Here is a 16667-nt window from a genome sequence, read left to right as displayed (position 1 = left end):
GGTCTTAGGACTGGAAACGGGTCGCTCCTTAACGCGCGGGAAGTTGAATAACTATGGCGGGCCTCTCGAATAAGCGAACCATAAAGAAACGTTTCAACTTTATGTTGTCGTCTTTCGACGCGGAGGAGAAAGAGAAATTGTCGCAGTGGATTAGAGAGCTTGGAGGAACGTACCATGACTCTCCTGTAAGTGAAACAAGGTGTAACAAGGTGTAATTATCGCAAACTCTAGGTTATGATTTAAGATATCGAGTAGTGTGCGAAGAAAAAATGTGCGTTCGACGCTCGTGCGTTTGTCCTATTTCCTCGTGACTTGCGAGCTGATTTTCAAGTAAATTAAATAGATGAAGATCTACGGTTTGGCTCGAAGTAGAAGCCGACTTAAGCCTTTGAATCCCAAAATCGTTTTGGAGGATAATCTCGCCGAGCTAAGGTTTAACACTTACACCTAAACATCAGTATGCAAGTTCTCCAGACTGTTTTCTAAAACATTACCTGTGTAGTTGCCACGAGAATTTCTCACAATTAAGAGTTTAACGTTGACTTCCTTAATTCTCATGACCTGAATGTTTGATTCAGTGATGATACTGTTGGGAGAAGTGAGATGCTCATCGCTCTTGAGGGTAAACTCGGGTCAAAATAATGCTAAATTGCTTTTACTGATTGCACTTGCATTTCGCTGCTGCACTATAGCTGGGATTAATTTTCCATTCTTTTCAAGATAGTGTTCTTTTCACTCTTTGCTGTTGCTTTTGTTGTTGTTTTTGCCTTTTTCTCATGTAAAACTCGTGTAGCAAATCTTCAGAATTTAGCATCGCCAATTATATTATTGAAGATCTTCCGTTCCAGCAGATTCGATGTAACTGCTCTGTGCTTCAACACACTCCCACAGAATGTTTTGCCAGATGACACACATGCTTTGTTTGTCCCTGACTGGCTGCTTCACATGCTGGGATCACAGGGCAACCATTTTTTTACTTGTGTTTATTTTTTATAAATTCATTTTTGCTTTTATTAGAACTTTGTGAGGAGTTGCACACATATTGTTTGTGGAAAACCAAATCGAGGTGAAAAATTTCTTTGCGGCTGTGTATCAGGTAAGTTCAAGTGTATAATGCAACAGAATCCTATTATCTCTGGTCTCTTTGACAGTTATCAGTTACAATAAACAGTGCCAGTGTCTGTAATTTGACTTTGGACAATCTGACATCTCTCTTTCTTCATTGAATTGAGTTTGAGACTGAAGTGCTAATCTAAAAAATTGCTCCAGAGCTTTTGATTCTCTAAGAAGTAAAACAAATAAAATGAGAGAAATGTAGTTGCTCTCTCATCACCCGGTGAAGAAAATTTAAACAGTTACCTTGAGCAAGTTCCTTTGGTAGATTGAATTATGATGGTTTTTATATAATAATAATAATATTCTTGATAGTTATTTATTTCTGAACATGGCTCTTTGTAAGATCAACCTTCTAGTGCACATTGAACATTCATTGCAAAATCTGAAAAAGACATGGGTCTGTGGAAACCAGACCATCTTTACAAGAAGGATGCATCTATCCTCTAACATGGTCTGTTTATCTAGGCAAGTGGATTTTAAGGAGACAGTATATAGAGGACAGCATAAAGGCTGGGAAATGGTTAGATGAACATTTATATGAGTGGAATAAGCAGTGCGCTGTTGAGGGAATCTCTGCTTCTCATATTTCATCACCTTCTCGTTGGAGAAAACTTCTGCAACAAAACATTCCAAGCCCTTTTGAGGGTTGGAAAGCATTGGTAGTTGTTGCAGTTGCTAAGAAAAGAGCTGCTTACAAGAGGTAGGGTAGATAAGCCTTTAACCCTTTAACTCCCAGTTCTAAGTGATTAACATGTAACTTCTCCCAATAATATCCATACATTATCCAGCAAACAGGTAATAAGAATACTCAAACTTATCAGGAAGAAGTTGTTATCTTGATCTAAAACCAAATTCTTGTTACCAACTTACAAGAAAATGTGTAGCAGCTATATGGGAGAACTAACAATCAGATCTTGGTAGTTAAAGGGTTAAGCGTTTGTTTGCTTGATTGTTGATTCATCCATGCACAGTTATACATTTACATGTTTCCATGTTGTCATCTAAATGTATCTCTTTGTTTGTCAGTTTGTTTATTCCTGCTTGTGCCTGTATCCCTCTACATCCTTTTATTACCTCATTCATCCTTCCATTCATCAATTTGTTCAATTATTTCTTTAATAAATAAAACATGCTCAATCATTGTATGTGCAGCAATAAAGCTAGACTGAGTGTTAACCTTTTAACTCCCATGAGTGACCAAGACAGAATTTCTCCTTACAAGATCAATACAATATCAACCACATAAGTGATGAGAATTAGGAAAATATTAACTTGGGGATAATAAGTTGATCCAATACTGAATTCTCTGAACTAACATTATTAGAATTGTAAAATTGACAGTAAGAAGAGTTACAAATTTGATCTGGTAAATTTTTTAAATTGTTTTCTTTCTTTTTATTTGTTTATGATTGAACTGATGAATGATAAAAGTGCTATTTGTATCAATCACAATATTTAGTTTGAATACATATGGCTGGAGGTATTTTTTTTTTCTCTTAAGGTTGTTAGAGGTTGGTGGTGCTACAACTGTTGGTGGAAAGCCACCATACTCTGCTAGTCTTGCATCAAAGATAACACATATCTTTGTGGAAAAAGCACTTGAGCAGGATGTTCAAGCTCTTCAGAGTGTTGGAGTACAATGTCTGTCTCCTGATTATATTCCAGAATTAATACTTCAGGTAAGAAAACATGAATACTTTTTAAAACTTATTTTTTAGGTACATGTATGGAGAGGACCACTTTAAGGATGACAGAGTAAATTGTGTTTTGCCAGGAATTTACCTACAAAAACTTCTTTTAGTGACAGTATTTAGGGCCCTGTTGGAAAATCTAATGAGATGGTCAATATGCATTAATTCATAGATTTGGATTAATTACACTGTAAATTTATCTAGTAAACTTAAATTCATAAACATCTTTCCTGTGAAGAGTCTCCTTCACAGCTGTCATTTGGTCTTGTCATGCAATGCACTCTCCCAAAGGTGAGGGAGAGTACATGTCATGTGACAAGAATAAACAATAGCTGAAAAGGGGAGTATCCAGTGAATTAATTGAGAAGGTACCATTCTTTGATGCGGGCTGTGAACAGACTTGCATCAGGGGTAAAGCAAGATCTTCACAGTCCTGACCTCTCAAACCCTCATGACAAACAAATGTTTTTAGACAAGCATTAAAATTTAATGCCTCTATTTTCAGTGCCCTCGGTCAATTTCACCAAATTTTTGAGTGATATTAAAATTGAACAATTGTTTAGCATGTGAGTGCATCTTAGGGTATGAATGTTGTTCTGAATGAATGAATGAAGATTTTTAATTATTTTTGCTAAAAATACTTAAAGCCTGTTTGTTTCAATTTACCCAAGAAGAAAAAGCTTTATTCTGATTTTGATTCAAGAAGAGAACTTCAAATGTTGAGCTGCTTGGACTCACAAGGTTTTTTTTTTATGATGTTATAGTAGGGAGGTACAGGCTACTTAAATATCAGCCACAAGTTTGGTAACTAGGAAACTTAAGGGTGTTTTTAGAACCAAACTGCTCAACTGCAAAGTCAAGATTTAACCTCTCTTCTTTCAATTCTTTCCAACAGGATCCTCCTCCTTCTACTGCTGAATATTCAATCTCGGCCTACAATTCACCTTTAAGCCAACCAGTCATTAAACTACAAAGAGTTCCTGGCAGGTCCAAGAACACTCCACTGTTGAGCACTCTTGACAGTGCAGTTAATGGTCATGTTCGTGTGCAATCCAGGATAAGGAAAGAGAGTGACGCTAGCATGCCACCTTTAAAAATGTCAAAGGTAACCTTTTGTGTTGGAAAAGAGAATGAACCTGTGCTGTCTTCCAAGAAGTCAAAAGTGTCCTCTTGTTTTGAAGAAGAAAACAAGGTGAAAAAAACTTCTAAAGTGACACAGGCATTGCACCCTTGTGTCCAAAAGGAGAATGACCAGGCACAACTGCCGACATGGAAAAGGTCCAAACCATATGCTGAAGTTTCCTGTTCTTCAGAGTCACCAAGCAAGAAACAGAAACAGGTATTTAAAATTGATTCAAATGTTTCAATAAAGGTATCCAAACTAAGTATTCAAACTTTGTATAAACTATGCATAATTTTCTAATTCTGGGTGTTAGTTTTAACTGATTAAAAGCTTAATGATAACCAGCATTTTTATGAACTTGAAATAGTCATAATGAGTTTTGTCATCCTTCCTTTGAGAACCTGTTAAGGTTCTTCTCTCATCACTTTGAATTGGTATGATTGGAAATTTACATATCTATTAAAATTTTTTTTTTTTACTATTTGGTGCAGGAAAACTGGGCAGGGCTCATTAACTGTGTGGAGAGGTGGAGAGCAGTGTCAAGCTTAAAGATAAACTCTAAGACACATAAAGTAAGTCACTTTGTAACTTTTTGATCCCTGGCATTTTGCAATTTCACATTACAAGTACCTGATTTATTTCTGATTTACATGGGTTCAATTTATTGTACTTTACACACTAGTAAACTTTATGTCATGTCCTGTGCAGTGTATATCTGGAGAAAACAATGTAAGTTTGGCCATTTTTTGCAGGGGAGTGCCAGAAGTGAGTTTCCAGCTTATATCCGAGATTCAATAGATGGATATCTGGAAGAGTCCCATAAATCCACAGTGTTAGATGTGATTGGTTCTTTTGTGAATTCCAAGAGGTACCCTCCCCTGCAGATTCTTCATACGATCATACAAAGCCTGCTGGTTGTAAGTTTTAGGTCACAAAATGTTTTCACTTTTATATTAGCAAAGAAAACTTGCCGATGATAATTTTCATGGAAGGATCACAACTTGCTGGAATAGCATTCCTCTTGCTATCCACTTAAATTTCTTGAGCAAGTGACTTTATAGTTACTGTTGTAATCAGAATTTGTATTTGACAAGTTTTTCATTAATCAGTCCACTTACTAAAAAACTAGCTGGTCACTTTTTCAACAAGGTGTCTTTAAAAGAAGAAATTTGTTGGGGAATGTTTAATTTTCTAAGGGAAAAAATTTCTTGTGTAAATGAAGCTTTTTCTAAGCGTTCCCTTATTAAAACGAAGCGCGAACTTGAACGGTGCGATAGAAGCGGCAAACAAAGCTTCGGATCGTTTCGCATAATTCGACCCACAGCTCCTGTCAAATATTTGTCTCCTTTGTAGCTCTTCTATGGAATGTTAGATATCACTCCCCTCCCCCAAAAAAACTTCTCTATAAAGAAACAAGGCAAATTGTGTGTCTTATAAGGTTAAAAGTGATGAGTAGATACTGTTGGTGAAAGGAAAACTTCTGCTGTTGGCCGAATGCACCAGGTTTTCTGTGTATGACGTACAGGTCATATACTTGAATTCCTGAGCCAATTTTTAGCTCGTGATATGTACCACGAAATACCTACCAATCTTGGACTCTTTGCGAGTCATTTAAAGGGACCATGACACTAAATACAGTCAATTAATTTGATTTTACCCCAAGTTGTCAGAAACCACATACATGCAGTATAGTCCAGAGGTTGTATAACTGTGTTGTAAAAATGATTGGTGGACTACACTAAGATGTCATTGAGGATATTTTCATTGCAACCAACAATTCTAACGAAAAATAACCAAACTTCTGCGTTTACTTTTATGCAACACTCACCCAAGATCCTTATTATGTGTTTAGTGATGTGACGTTGTTTAGTTAAGGTTGGGGTGATTCGCTTAATTTTTTTCCTCCAGAAATCTCCATCCAATGCCCTGGCCATTAAAGCTCACCATCTACTTCAACGTATTCTCACTGTCCACACACCCTCCCAAACCTCTTCATTGTACCACTGTGTACTCGGCTTTTACACTGATGGCGATGGGATGTCGGATGAGAGAGGAGACAGTTGGGAATATATGAAAACAGTCTACAGGTAACAAATATCTTTAAGAAAAACTATAATTTTAAATAAATCTTTGAAACCTTTGTCTTGATGGTCGTTTTGACGTCGATCCTCGTGAAATTTGCTTTTTGATAACAATTGATATCTCAAATCTTGGTTCTTTTTAATTTTACCGTCTTGTTTTGTTTGTTTGTGTGTTTGTTGAAAGTTTTGAATTGTCTTTTGAGGTGGTTGGAAAATACCGTATTTTCTCGATTAAACGCGTGGCGTTTATATAATTTTGAGCGTTTCTGAAGTAGCGTTTCTTCGAGTGCGGTGCTTATTTCAAAATCATATTCCTAAAGTCGTTGACAGTACTTACGGTTAATCATTTGTGAATATCCTATGAAACAGAAGCCTGCTTACATTTCTGGCATCTTTCTTTTTATATGAGGTAGAGTCGTAGTGGAATCACTCAGAGGCTTTTGATGGGCACAACATGGATGGTATAGATGATGAATTTGTACCTTACGTGGGATTTTTCGTGCAATCTTTGAGTAAAAGCTACATTTTTCTGTGTTGGTGAAGCATTTTTAGGGGGGGTGGGGGGCATCAGCGTCGTTTAATCGAGGGCGCGGTTTAATTGGGCAAATAGGGTAGTTTGTAGTGGTGCTCTCCCTAAAAAAGTGTTACCCAGTTTTAAAACGTTCTATAAACATTGCCTCTTCATTTTCAGTAACAACGATGACAACAGCCATCTTTTACGGACGTTTGCGACCACTCTGCTAGAGAAAGATTTTAACGAGCGGATAAATGGGTATGCACATTTAAACCTGATAGCAACTTGATAGTGGCCTGTGTAGGAAATGCATCTGGTAATACTGCAACGTTTTTTTTTACTGCTACCTTTGAGTGGTTGCCGTTGGAAGTGGGAGCAGGAAATTTCACGTATGTGTACATGACCTAGTATTATATTGTTCGTGAAATTTTGGCTCAAACAGAAAATATGCATTATTTTTTCCTAATCGTGTTCTGATTTGTGAGAGCTGTCATCTTCCAGAAGTGATTATTGTGTAACTTCTCCCTAAAAATAGTTAGACAATGTCCGCAAACAGGTAATGAGAACACTCTAGCTCATTAAGTAGTTGTTACCTTTATCTAACATCAAATTCTCACAACTATTTCCAAGGAAATATGTAGCAGCTAAAGGAGAGAATTAACAATCAGCTCCTAGAGGTGTAAGGGTTAAAGTTTCCTAGTAGATCCCTTCCTCAACCCTCTTTCGTTGAAACGCGGTGACTGCTTGGACTAGTGACTTCTCTGTTGTAACAGGTTGATTTCAATAGTATACGAACGTGCTGCTACCTTTTGTTTATTTTTCATAGGACTTTAGTCACTCCTAGAGACAAATTAGACCGTCTGAAACAATCCCTTCTTTGGAAACTGTTTTGGCCGGGGTCGTCCTCAGTCTCCTTCAACATTCGACTGCGTGAGCTCTTCAGGGCGACGTGGACTGCAGCTTGCTCATCACGTGACAAACCCTTCCAGGTGAGTGATTGGGTGAGGCCAAACGTAATGAGAAGACCGTTTTTGTTTTTCTGGCATGTATTGGTGGATGGAACCGTTGCTACAAACGCGAGATGAGAAGAACCTAACGCCACAGAACAGACCAGGCCTCAAGTCATTCTGTTTCAAAATGGTAGAAATAATAAAAGTGAAACGGCCATTTTCGATATATTGAAATTCTAGCATGGCTCCAAGGCTTGGGGGAATGCCTCGGAGCCATATTGCCAATTGCACTGCCTCTCCTTACGTTAGCACTTAGAAGCGCCCTGTAATATATGGACTGAGAGAAATTGAATTAAAATTAGGCATGATAAATTAACCTGACGAGTTAACAAGTTTTAATAGATATTAGATTCTGGAACTGACCCAGATTTCGAGCTTTTCCACCATGAGGGAGCCAAGACATCAAAAGCACTCTTCAAATAAACATGAGAGAAAGCTTTTTAAACTTTTCACATGATGAATTGATCTCAGATTCTCTCAGATTCAATTTCATTTTACTTTTGTTCCTCCAGATTGCGACTTTGCTCTCACTTCAAAGTCTCGTTGCCATGGCAGCTCGATGCTTTATTTTCTCTGATGTCGTTTCTATGAAGTGTAACGAAGACGAGCTAGGCACAAGGTTAAGTGAACGCTCGAGAACTTTTGTGACCGAGCTTTTCCTGGTCTTTGAAAACGGAAACGAGGCCGCATTGAGGCGAGTTTTGGAGACGTGTAGTCCCACGTGGCTTCGAATGCAAGTGACTGACATGCTACTGGTTAACTACAACGATCACTTAGTACCCCTGGAGAGACGCCACCTGAATACCAAAGGCTTATCACTTGAGAAAATAGTAGGCCGGTTTTGTGTCCTACGCAGTAATGTTTTATACGCCCTGCAAAATGCTCCTTTCTCGAAACACCTACAATATTTGAAGCAAAAGATATAATTTTATTTGGTGTGAGTGCAATTCGCAATTGAGTGTCAAAAGTAAGCCGAAATTGCAATGGTTTTGCTTTACCGGCTTGCTCTGGGATTGGTCCAGAAAATTCCTATCCCTCTATTAACCAATTAGATGCAAAACTAAAACCAATTACAACTTGGTCGCCCGCGCGGGTTTTCCCGTGCTGTAGCCGTTTGGTTGTTTTTACTTTGAGCTCTCATTGGCTTTACAGGTACTTTCCCTTCTCCTGATTGGCCGTTGTGATTACTTTGTTTTTTGTTTTACTACACTCAAACGAAAAGTGCTGTATTTATGTGGGCATACTGGCCAATTCTTGGAGCAGATACTGCGCTTTTTTTGATTTTTAGAAAAAAATGGAAAGTGAAATTTAAAGCCGTTTGTCTAGAAGGGACGCCGTATATTACTGGCGATTTGTTTGCTGTATTTGTAGTCTTGAGACCGCAAAGCATTACATAGTTGCAGTTTGTCGCTGACAAAACGAATGTGATTGTTGAAACGACTTGTGGAACAAACGAGCATCACTGCTGACTGCTGACTTCCAACACCGATCTGTTCATTGATGAAAAGTTGGAACTTAATCGGGCATTTTAGGGAAGAATTCTGAAAAATGGCTCATTCCTATTTAACGTTAATTGATTCCATACCATTTTCTTCCAATATTTTCGTTTCTTCTCGCTTTACATTAACCCTCGACACCCTAACATCAGTATGCATATTCTCCATACTGATCTATACACGTTTAATAACATTCTGACAAGGAGAACTTGTTCAACAGTCAAGAGCTTCTTTTGCTGGTGATCATTTCCTTTATTCTCGTGACCTTAATGTGTGACTCAGGGCTGATATTGTTGGGAGAAATTAGATGCAAGTCAATCTTAGGGGTTAAATTGTTAAGAACACGATTCGTTTGGCCCGTAGTTGCTTAGCTTAACTTCTGATTTCCTAAATAGGTTTCCAACTATTTCTTCCTGTTACCTGAGGCTACCTGTGCGAGTACCGACTCAATCCCAGGATCTACTCCTGTAAATGGAACTTCATGTAAACGAACTCCACCTCAAGCCATTGGGTGAGTACACTTGCCAGCAGGTGGGTGCACTGAGTGCATTAGGGACTGAATCATCGAATTACTGATCTAACTAAATTCTTGTCTGTACTCGACGTGAGTGCGGCCATCAACTTAGTGAATTGGAAATTTTCAACACAAATATTGGAGTTCTGTACTTCATCTGTGTGGTTGAATCGCACAAAACTTTACAATGTTTTCCCTTTTAGTTTGTACTGTCATAGACTATAACTAGCTGAACACCGAGATTACTTCGTGTTTTAGTAAACAGATTCCCATTTAACCGATTACTTTTTAATCGACTGTGTCTGTCATTCACTTAGATAATAAACAAAAAAAACGTGTACCACAACTGAGCATCATTGCGGTTGTTATTTATAGAAAAAGGTGTTTAACGTTGGTCACAAGCTGAAATAATAGTAATAACCTCCATTTAAACTCGACGACTGAGCTTTAAGTTGACCAAAGCTATAGGTACATTTTTTACCATTGACAACAGAATGGTGCGATTACTGTTGAGATTTCTAGAACATTCGTATTTTTGTTTTGTGAGATTAATTTCTACAGGTGATTGTCTTTTTGGTGTCATTAATTGTTTGTTCATCGTTATTTCTACTTTTGTGCTGTAATTAGTTTTTAGTTCGTTTCGTAATGTATTAACATGTCGCAGTTTCACGCGTGAATGAAGAAATTATCACTTTTGAGTTCAAGGTGAACAAAGATTGAAAGAAATTGTGAATAAAGAAATTGTTTCCTTTTTTTGTTGACAACCCAGCATATTGACCGGTTTCAACACCTTCGAACTCGTAACACAATTGTTTAAATTATTTTAGATAAAGAGAACACAGAATTTTTTCCAGAAACGGAAATCGACTTTAAATCAAAAAGTACGTCTGTAAAGAGAAATTGAAGGGTACAATTTGTTTTCCAACACTACGTTCACACCAATGAAACAAAAAGGAAAAACTCTGTTTCCTAGTTCATGCTATTTATGAAACGTACTTACGTCATGTAATATAAGGTCGTGGAAGGACGCAAAATTTTCTTGAACCTCGCTTTCGAACTTACCGAGAAAACACGTAGAAATATGTAAAAAAAAAACGAAGTTGATGTTTGCAATATCCACGCAAGGGACACACTCTGCCTCGCACCCAAGCGGTATTACGTCAGACATCTGAACTTAATCAACCATTCTACTGAATGCCTAGTTACCAACATTTTTCTTGCGTTAATCATTAGATATTCGGTTTCTTAGTGACGCTAGGGAACAATATAAAGCCTGAGGTACCATTTAAATTTAAAAATGCTAAGAATAATACTAGTGACGTCAATAAGGTCGCCACATGACGTATAACTTACACCATACCTTAAAATCGTGAGGAACACTATGGTATGTCCACCAAAAGAAATTGGCCATAAAAGTTTGCAGTTAAAAAAAAACACTCCAAAGGGAAAATGTAAAATGTTAAAAATGTAGCATTTTTGTTAATTTTTTTCCCTTTATACTTGTTTCATCCTTCACTTTATTACGTCAGCTCATGTACACGTACATGACGTTTACCAAAGACGATGACGTCGTCCGATTAGTTGATAAAGAGTGTTCACTTATGAATGATAGCACTTCACTCCACTAACACTTCATGTGAGGGAACATCGCTTATTTCCTCGCGGAAAATCCAAATAGAAAGATGAATCGAAAAAGGCAAGGGCTGTCGATGACGGGCTTACCTTCAGCTTTCAAAGTAAGGAGTGAACGCACTTTTGGTGGTAAGTCATCTGATTGTGAGGAAGGACAAAAATTCGCCTGTGCTCAGCCATCGGGAAAGCATCAAGAACCATTGAAGGGTACCTGCATTCCGTTCTGCAGAAATGAAGAGTCGCCAACGGTTGCCTGTGGTCTTCCATATGGAAAAGCTCGTTCAAATTTACCTGTGTCCTTCACAAATACCAAACCCAGTTCCAGTGGTTTGTTTGTGATTAATGGACGGCCTTTTGTTCTACCACAAAGTGAGTTGGTTCTTGCTGACTTGCCATTGAAATTGAAACGACGTGAAGTTCTTTATCGGCAAACTACAAGACGTCGAACCTTTCAATTCACACAACCCCATGACCAAAGAGAATCAACCCAGGATGGCGGGAGGATTGCCAAACAGGAGTCAGTGCTACGTGTTCATAATGACTCCGTGAGAACAAAAAGGGAAAGACGACCTACATTCCAGAATAAAACCGTCATCTGTAAACCATACTTACCGCAGCCTTCGCTGGAGAAAGAAAAGATCTTGGTCTCTCGCCCTGGTCGAGATCATTTAGTTCAACCCAAAAAGAACTTTTGCAAGTACAGTGCAATCGACGGACACCATAAAGCGAACGGCGCCAGCTGTTTTAAAGGTGGACCTGGTAAGGTGATGCGTCAGACCACAGCCAAACTTCAGCTGATGGTCAGCACTGAACAATTTGGATCCCAAGGGAAAGAGAAGGAAGCAGTGGACCAAACATCAATGCGGCAACGACGTGTTGCTGGTCAGCATACGAATGGTGATCTACACAGCAAGAGCAGAAGGAATGGACTTTGTCCACAGACAGATCCCGCTAAACAACATCTAACATTCATCCGTGTTCTGCGGAAACGATTTTAGTAAATCAACTAAAACGTTTTTCATATATGACTGATAAAAGAAATTGGCTCAGACCGGGGAAATCAATCATTTATTTGTATAGCAAAAATAAATTCATCGTACCGTAATTACCCGGTAGCAGGCATATTTATCATTGATTGCTACGGCAGATATGAGTTCATTGCAATTATATATATGAATCAAGTCTAACATTTATCTCTGCGACAGAAATTTGTTTATTGTAATTAGCCGAAAGCAGGCCGATTTATCACTGATATGTGTATCAGAAATTAGCTAATTCTATACGACCAAGAGTAATCACATTTCAATATCCTTGATCATTAAAAGTATGCGTGTGCGCGTTCGTCTTTTTTCTCATTTAGTTTTAGGTCAAACAAGCTCGTGGCATTGAAGACTTGCAGTTTGTGCGATATTTTAAAGTGCTTATGCATTATTCTTTCCTTTAGTTTTAAAGTTTGAATGTTTGTACAGGATAAAAACGAAGAAAAACGAAAGAAACCATTCAGGGCATATTTATTGGAAATTATTATTGTACAGGCTTGTTATTTGCATGAAAAAGTCCCAATTTAGTAAATAGAATGTTATTGCATCGAGATTCCGTAGCTTTTTTTGCCTCTCCGAGCCGTGTAAAACGTCTTTTTTTAAATTACTCTCAACCGCTGATCGACAGCGTCATGTGGGTTAAAGAATGAATACAGAGTTTTCATGGGTATTCAAGCTGACTTTAACGATGTTTTGAGTTACAGGTGTAGATAACCATAACGTCTTTTATTTTATTTTATTTTTTTATGACAGCAGTGCAAGCAATCGTAAAGTGAGAGACATAAACCGTCGAAACCCAAAGGGTGAGTTGAATTCTTTTCTTGTTTTCATGGTTGTTAAAAAAGTAAGGTCGTGCGGAAGTGTGTTTGCACTCTCGCAAGGACGTTAAAACAATGCACATGGTACATGCAAAATTACTTCAGGAGACCTGTGAACAACATTCACATAGGGCAGTAGACCTCTCTAGCTTGCATGTTTTGTTTACCCATTATAGGGCTCAAAGGATTTCCTGCTTTATTTTTTTGTAAATTATGCGTACATATGCACGTGGATAAGAGGACATTTGAAAAACAGTTCTCTGGAGTATCATCACAGGACCTGAAAGGTGTACACAAAACATGCATACTTAAGAGGTCAATAAGTCCATTGGCTGCAACCTCATTGCTTCATTAGCTGAAAGGCAGGTTTGTTCACTTTGTCGCACAAGCGTTACCATTTATTTAACATGTAGAACAGCTAAGCTTTTCTCCTTTGTAAAACTAAGAAGACAGACCAGTCTGTCTTTGCACAAGCATCTTTACTTTTCCCTATTAGGTGAGTCCGATCTTCAGTCAAGTTGCATCAGGAACGATGTGGTCAAAGTAAAGCAGCTTCTGGCGCAAGGCGCAGACGCCAACCTTCAGGACTATGCAGGATGGACAGCATTGCACGAGGCTTGTAATCATGGATTTGCAGACTGTGTTCAAGAGTTGCTGAAGGCAAGACAGCTGGTGTATGAAATGAAACCCGGACACGGTATGTTAATTCAGTTGGTTCTCTTTTACTTTTAAGATTGTAGGTGTACTGTGTTTAAGGACGGCCTTGTTTGATGGTTTTTGCTCAAAATTTGTCATGTGCAATTTCTTCAAATAATAGGGGTTTATCTCATTTTAGGGGTTAGGCCGCTCAAGCAGTTTTCAAATTTAGCAAACTATTTGGTTCTTTAGTTTAGGATTTAATCTATGCTCCGATTAGCCATCGTAATTACCTTTGATTTGGTTTAACGATACTTAAGCGAATTATGCCAACAGCCGAATTTCAGATTCAGTGTGGAGTTGAAAACCCACTTGCTATTCAGCAGACATATTATCCAAGCTGTTACATACTTTAATCGTTTTGATTTACCAGATCCGAGCAAGGTACTTAACTTGCTGTTAGCTCCTCCATGCGGGACAACACCGTTACATGATGCAGTGGGAAATGGTCACCAGCAAGTTGTGGAGCTTCTGGTCAGAGCAGGAGGTGAGGGATTTTATGGTTTGAGTTAAACACTGGTGATGTTACCACTTTTAAAAGATTGTTGTCTTCTAAAAGACGACAAATAAGAATTTTAATTGGAAGTCATATCTTTGTAGATTGTCTTCATATTTCATCAGCTCACTGGAAAAAAGAAATTCCCTAGTGGCTTACGGTCTGCCCATCATTTAAGTTATCCGTGACACTCATTCCTAGAGTAGGTGTAGACTTTTGAATTCTCTTAAGACGGTATAGATACGGAAATTTGCAAACTAGTTTTCCAAGCCTCGGAAGGGAGAGGAAAACAGAGATTTAATCTGAAAAATGCATAACTTTTTCCCAATGTTATGTACGCCTGGGAAGTTTATGTATTTCATGTCGTGTAGGAAAATTTCTTCGTTCTCCTCAACACAACCGTTATCCTCTCTCAGGTTTACCTTTACTGCAAGCAAAAAATGCCCAGGATGAAAAACCAGTCGACTTAGCAGCTAAAGATGAAATAAAGGAATTTTTACAAACCATGGAATTGGACTTAAGAAGAAAGGAGAGTAGCTGCGTCACAGCTATTCGTCCATACGAGGAATGTTACCGAGCAGTATTAGGAAAGGGACGACACTCCAGTAGGCGTGTATCCACTGCAGAATATGAGCAATATCTGTTGATCCTTTCCCATCTGGTGCAGTCGTATTTCCGTGTTACAAGAGCACGGGCTACTTTTGCTTGTGACGAGCAACTTTGGCTGAACTTCGGTGAACACTGCGATAATCTGGAAGCTCATGTTACCAGGATCGCCGCAGACAGGCGTCTCTCCTCCCTTGCGTGCGTCCGAATCCAAGCCATGAGGATGCTAGGAGGGTCGTAACCAGGAGAACATGTTGATTTTGATTATACTGGAGAAGCAATGTCCAAAGAATAAAACTTCTTCAATTAAATTTTTATCCAAGTGGATGTTACGCATACGGGATCAAACATTTTTATTCGTCGCTCTCTCTGCCCAAGACATTAAAAATCTTTCTTGTAAATGTTCTCCAGAATATCAATCAATGTTGCCAATCAATTAAAACTATGAAAAAAACGAGAAACAAATAGCCTTCGGACATGCGTTTTCATTTAAAAAAAAAAGTTAACTCGGCAAAATGCGCTTACTGTTAATCATAGGAAAATCCATGATCATCAGTAGTTGGTCTGGTGATAAAAGTTTTTGGTGGTGGAACAGTTTTTTTCTTGGTAAAGGAATAGGTTTTTCTAATTGTTTATTTCATTCAATTTCTTCTTTTGAAAAAACATTTTTCTGTTTTCTTGGTAAAGGTACAGCTTTTTCATGTTGTTTATTTAATCCGATTTCCTTTTTTTGTGAGAAAATTTTTCTTTTTTTCTTGATGTATTAAGACGTTTATGGATAGAACTGAAAATTGATTTTAAAAGCTTGTTTTCTTCAATACTTCAGTTAAAAGCCTATATAAATTACTTTATAAATTAATCTCATTTTCCCATATATTTGAGTATTTCTAATTACAGAGCGAAAAATATCAATAAAGCACCAAAGATAATGCAAACTATTATTCACCCCAATGATGAACGTATTACGGGTTTGCCATAGCATTTGGGAAGACAAATAGGCTATTAATAGTGCTACGCGTAATAACTTTAGAATAAAACGATTTTGCATTAAATAGTTTATTCATAATAACTTACTTATCACAATTTATATAGTTGTAGAAGGTAAAAAAAAAATACCAAGTGAAGTTAACACCTAAAATGGGACACTAGCGCGCTTAAATCACGATGATTACCACTAAAATGTTTAATGTACTGCAGATTTATTAGAATATTGAAAAAAGTATTTTTGTAGCTTAGAATGTAATAACGCGCTGGCACACCCATGATGCACTCATCACTCGTACGGTCTTTTTTCTCTTTCATTTGATTACTTCGAATTCGCTAGTTACCCGCGCGTTCTTAACTTTTCTTACATTCGTTGTGATGTTATCTCAATCGCTCTTAGTTTTCTTTTATTTAATGGTAACGACGTTAATTTTTCTTTCTCGATTAGATTGTCTCGTTTGCGTATCGCTTGCTCTCTGTTTCACCTCTCGTTTTATTGTCGTATTATTTTGTACGGTCGTTGTGTTTGCTCCATTTGCATTGCAACAGGACTACGTGAAGTAAAATTCAGGGAGAGAATCTGCGAAATTACAAGCATGAGAACCCCTTAGGGTCTAACCCCTATTACAATAGGCCATATGACAGTTGTGTACTTAGTTGCTAAGCCTTTGATTTGGAATGAGTCTAAAAGGTGACCTTGTAGGAAAGAGACCAGTATCTAGTTAGCATAGTATTAAGGCAATCTGCATTTGAAAAGCAGCAGGGTTTGTATTACAACAAGGTTACTCTTAACCTCACTCCTGTTAAAAGGATTAGCAACCAAGCACACAACCATAAAATGGCCTATTGA

The 16667-nt window shown here is 37.9% G+C and overlaps 1 protein-coding gene across 1 annotated transcript; it reads left to right on the top strand.

The window, feature by feature from the left end:
* Positions 1–43: 43 nt before the first annotated feature.
* On the top strand, positions 44–15941 carry LOC131771286 (SMC5-SMC6 complex localization factor protein 1). Its single transcript, XM_059087061.2, has 16 exons — positions 44–185; positions 1018–1096; positions 1582–1816; positions 2618–2795; positions 3703–4146; positions 4422–4502; positions 4683–4847; positions 5839–6017; positions 6703–6783; positions 7352–7514; positions 8048–8365; positions 9427–9542; positions 12971–13020; positions 13532–13732; positions 14105–14218; positions 14644–15941. The coding sequence occupies exons 1-16, from the start codon at positions 54–56 to the stop codon at positions 15072–15074; spliced, it is 2967 nt and encodes a 988-aa protein (XP_058943044.2). The 5' UTR covers positions 44–53; the 3' UTR covers positions 15075–15941.
* The last annotated feature ends 726 nt before the right edge of the window (positions 15942–16667 follow it).

The sequence above is a fragment of the Pocillopora verrucosa genome, chromosome 2 (assembly GCF_036669915.1).
Source record: "Pocillopora verrucosa isolate sample1 chromosome 2, ASM3666991v2, whole genome shotgun sequence".
Classification (NCBI taxonomy): domain Eukaryota; kingdom Metazoa; phylum Cnidaria; class Anthozoa; order Scleractinia; family Pocilloporidae; genus Pocillopora; species Pocillopora verrucosa.
This window is presented reverse-complemented; position numbering and strand designations above follow the sequence as displayed.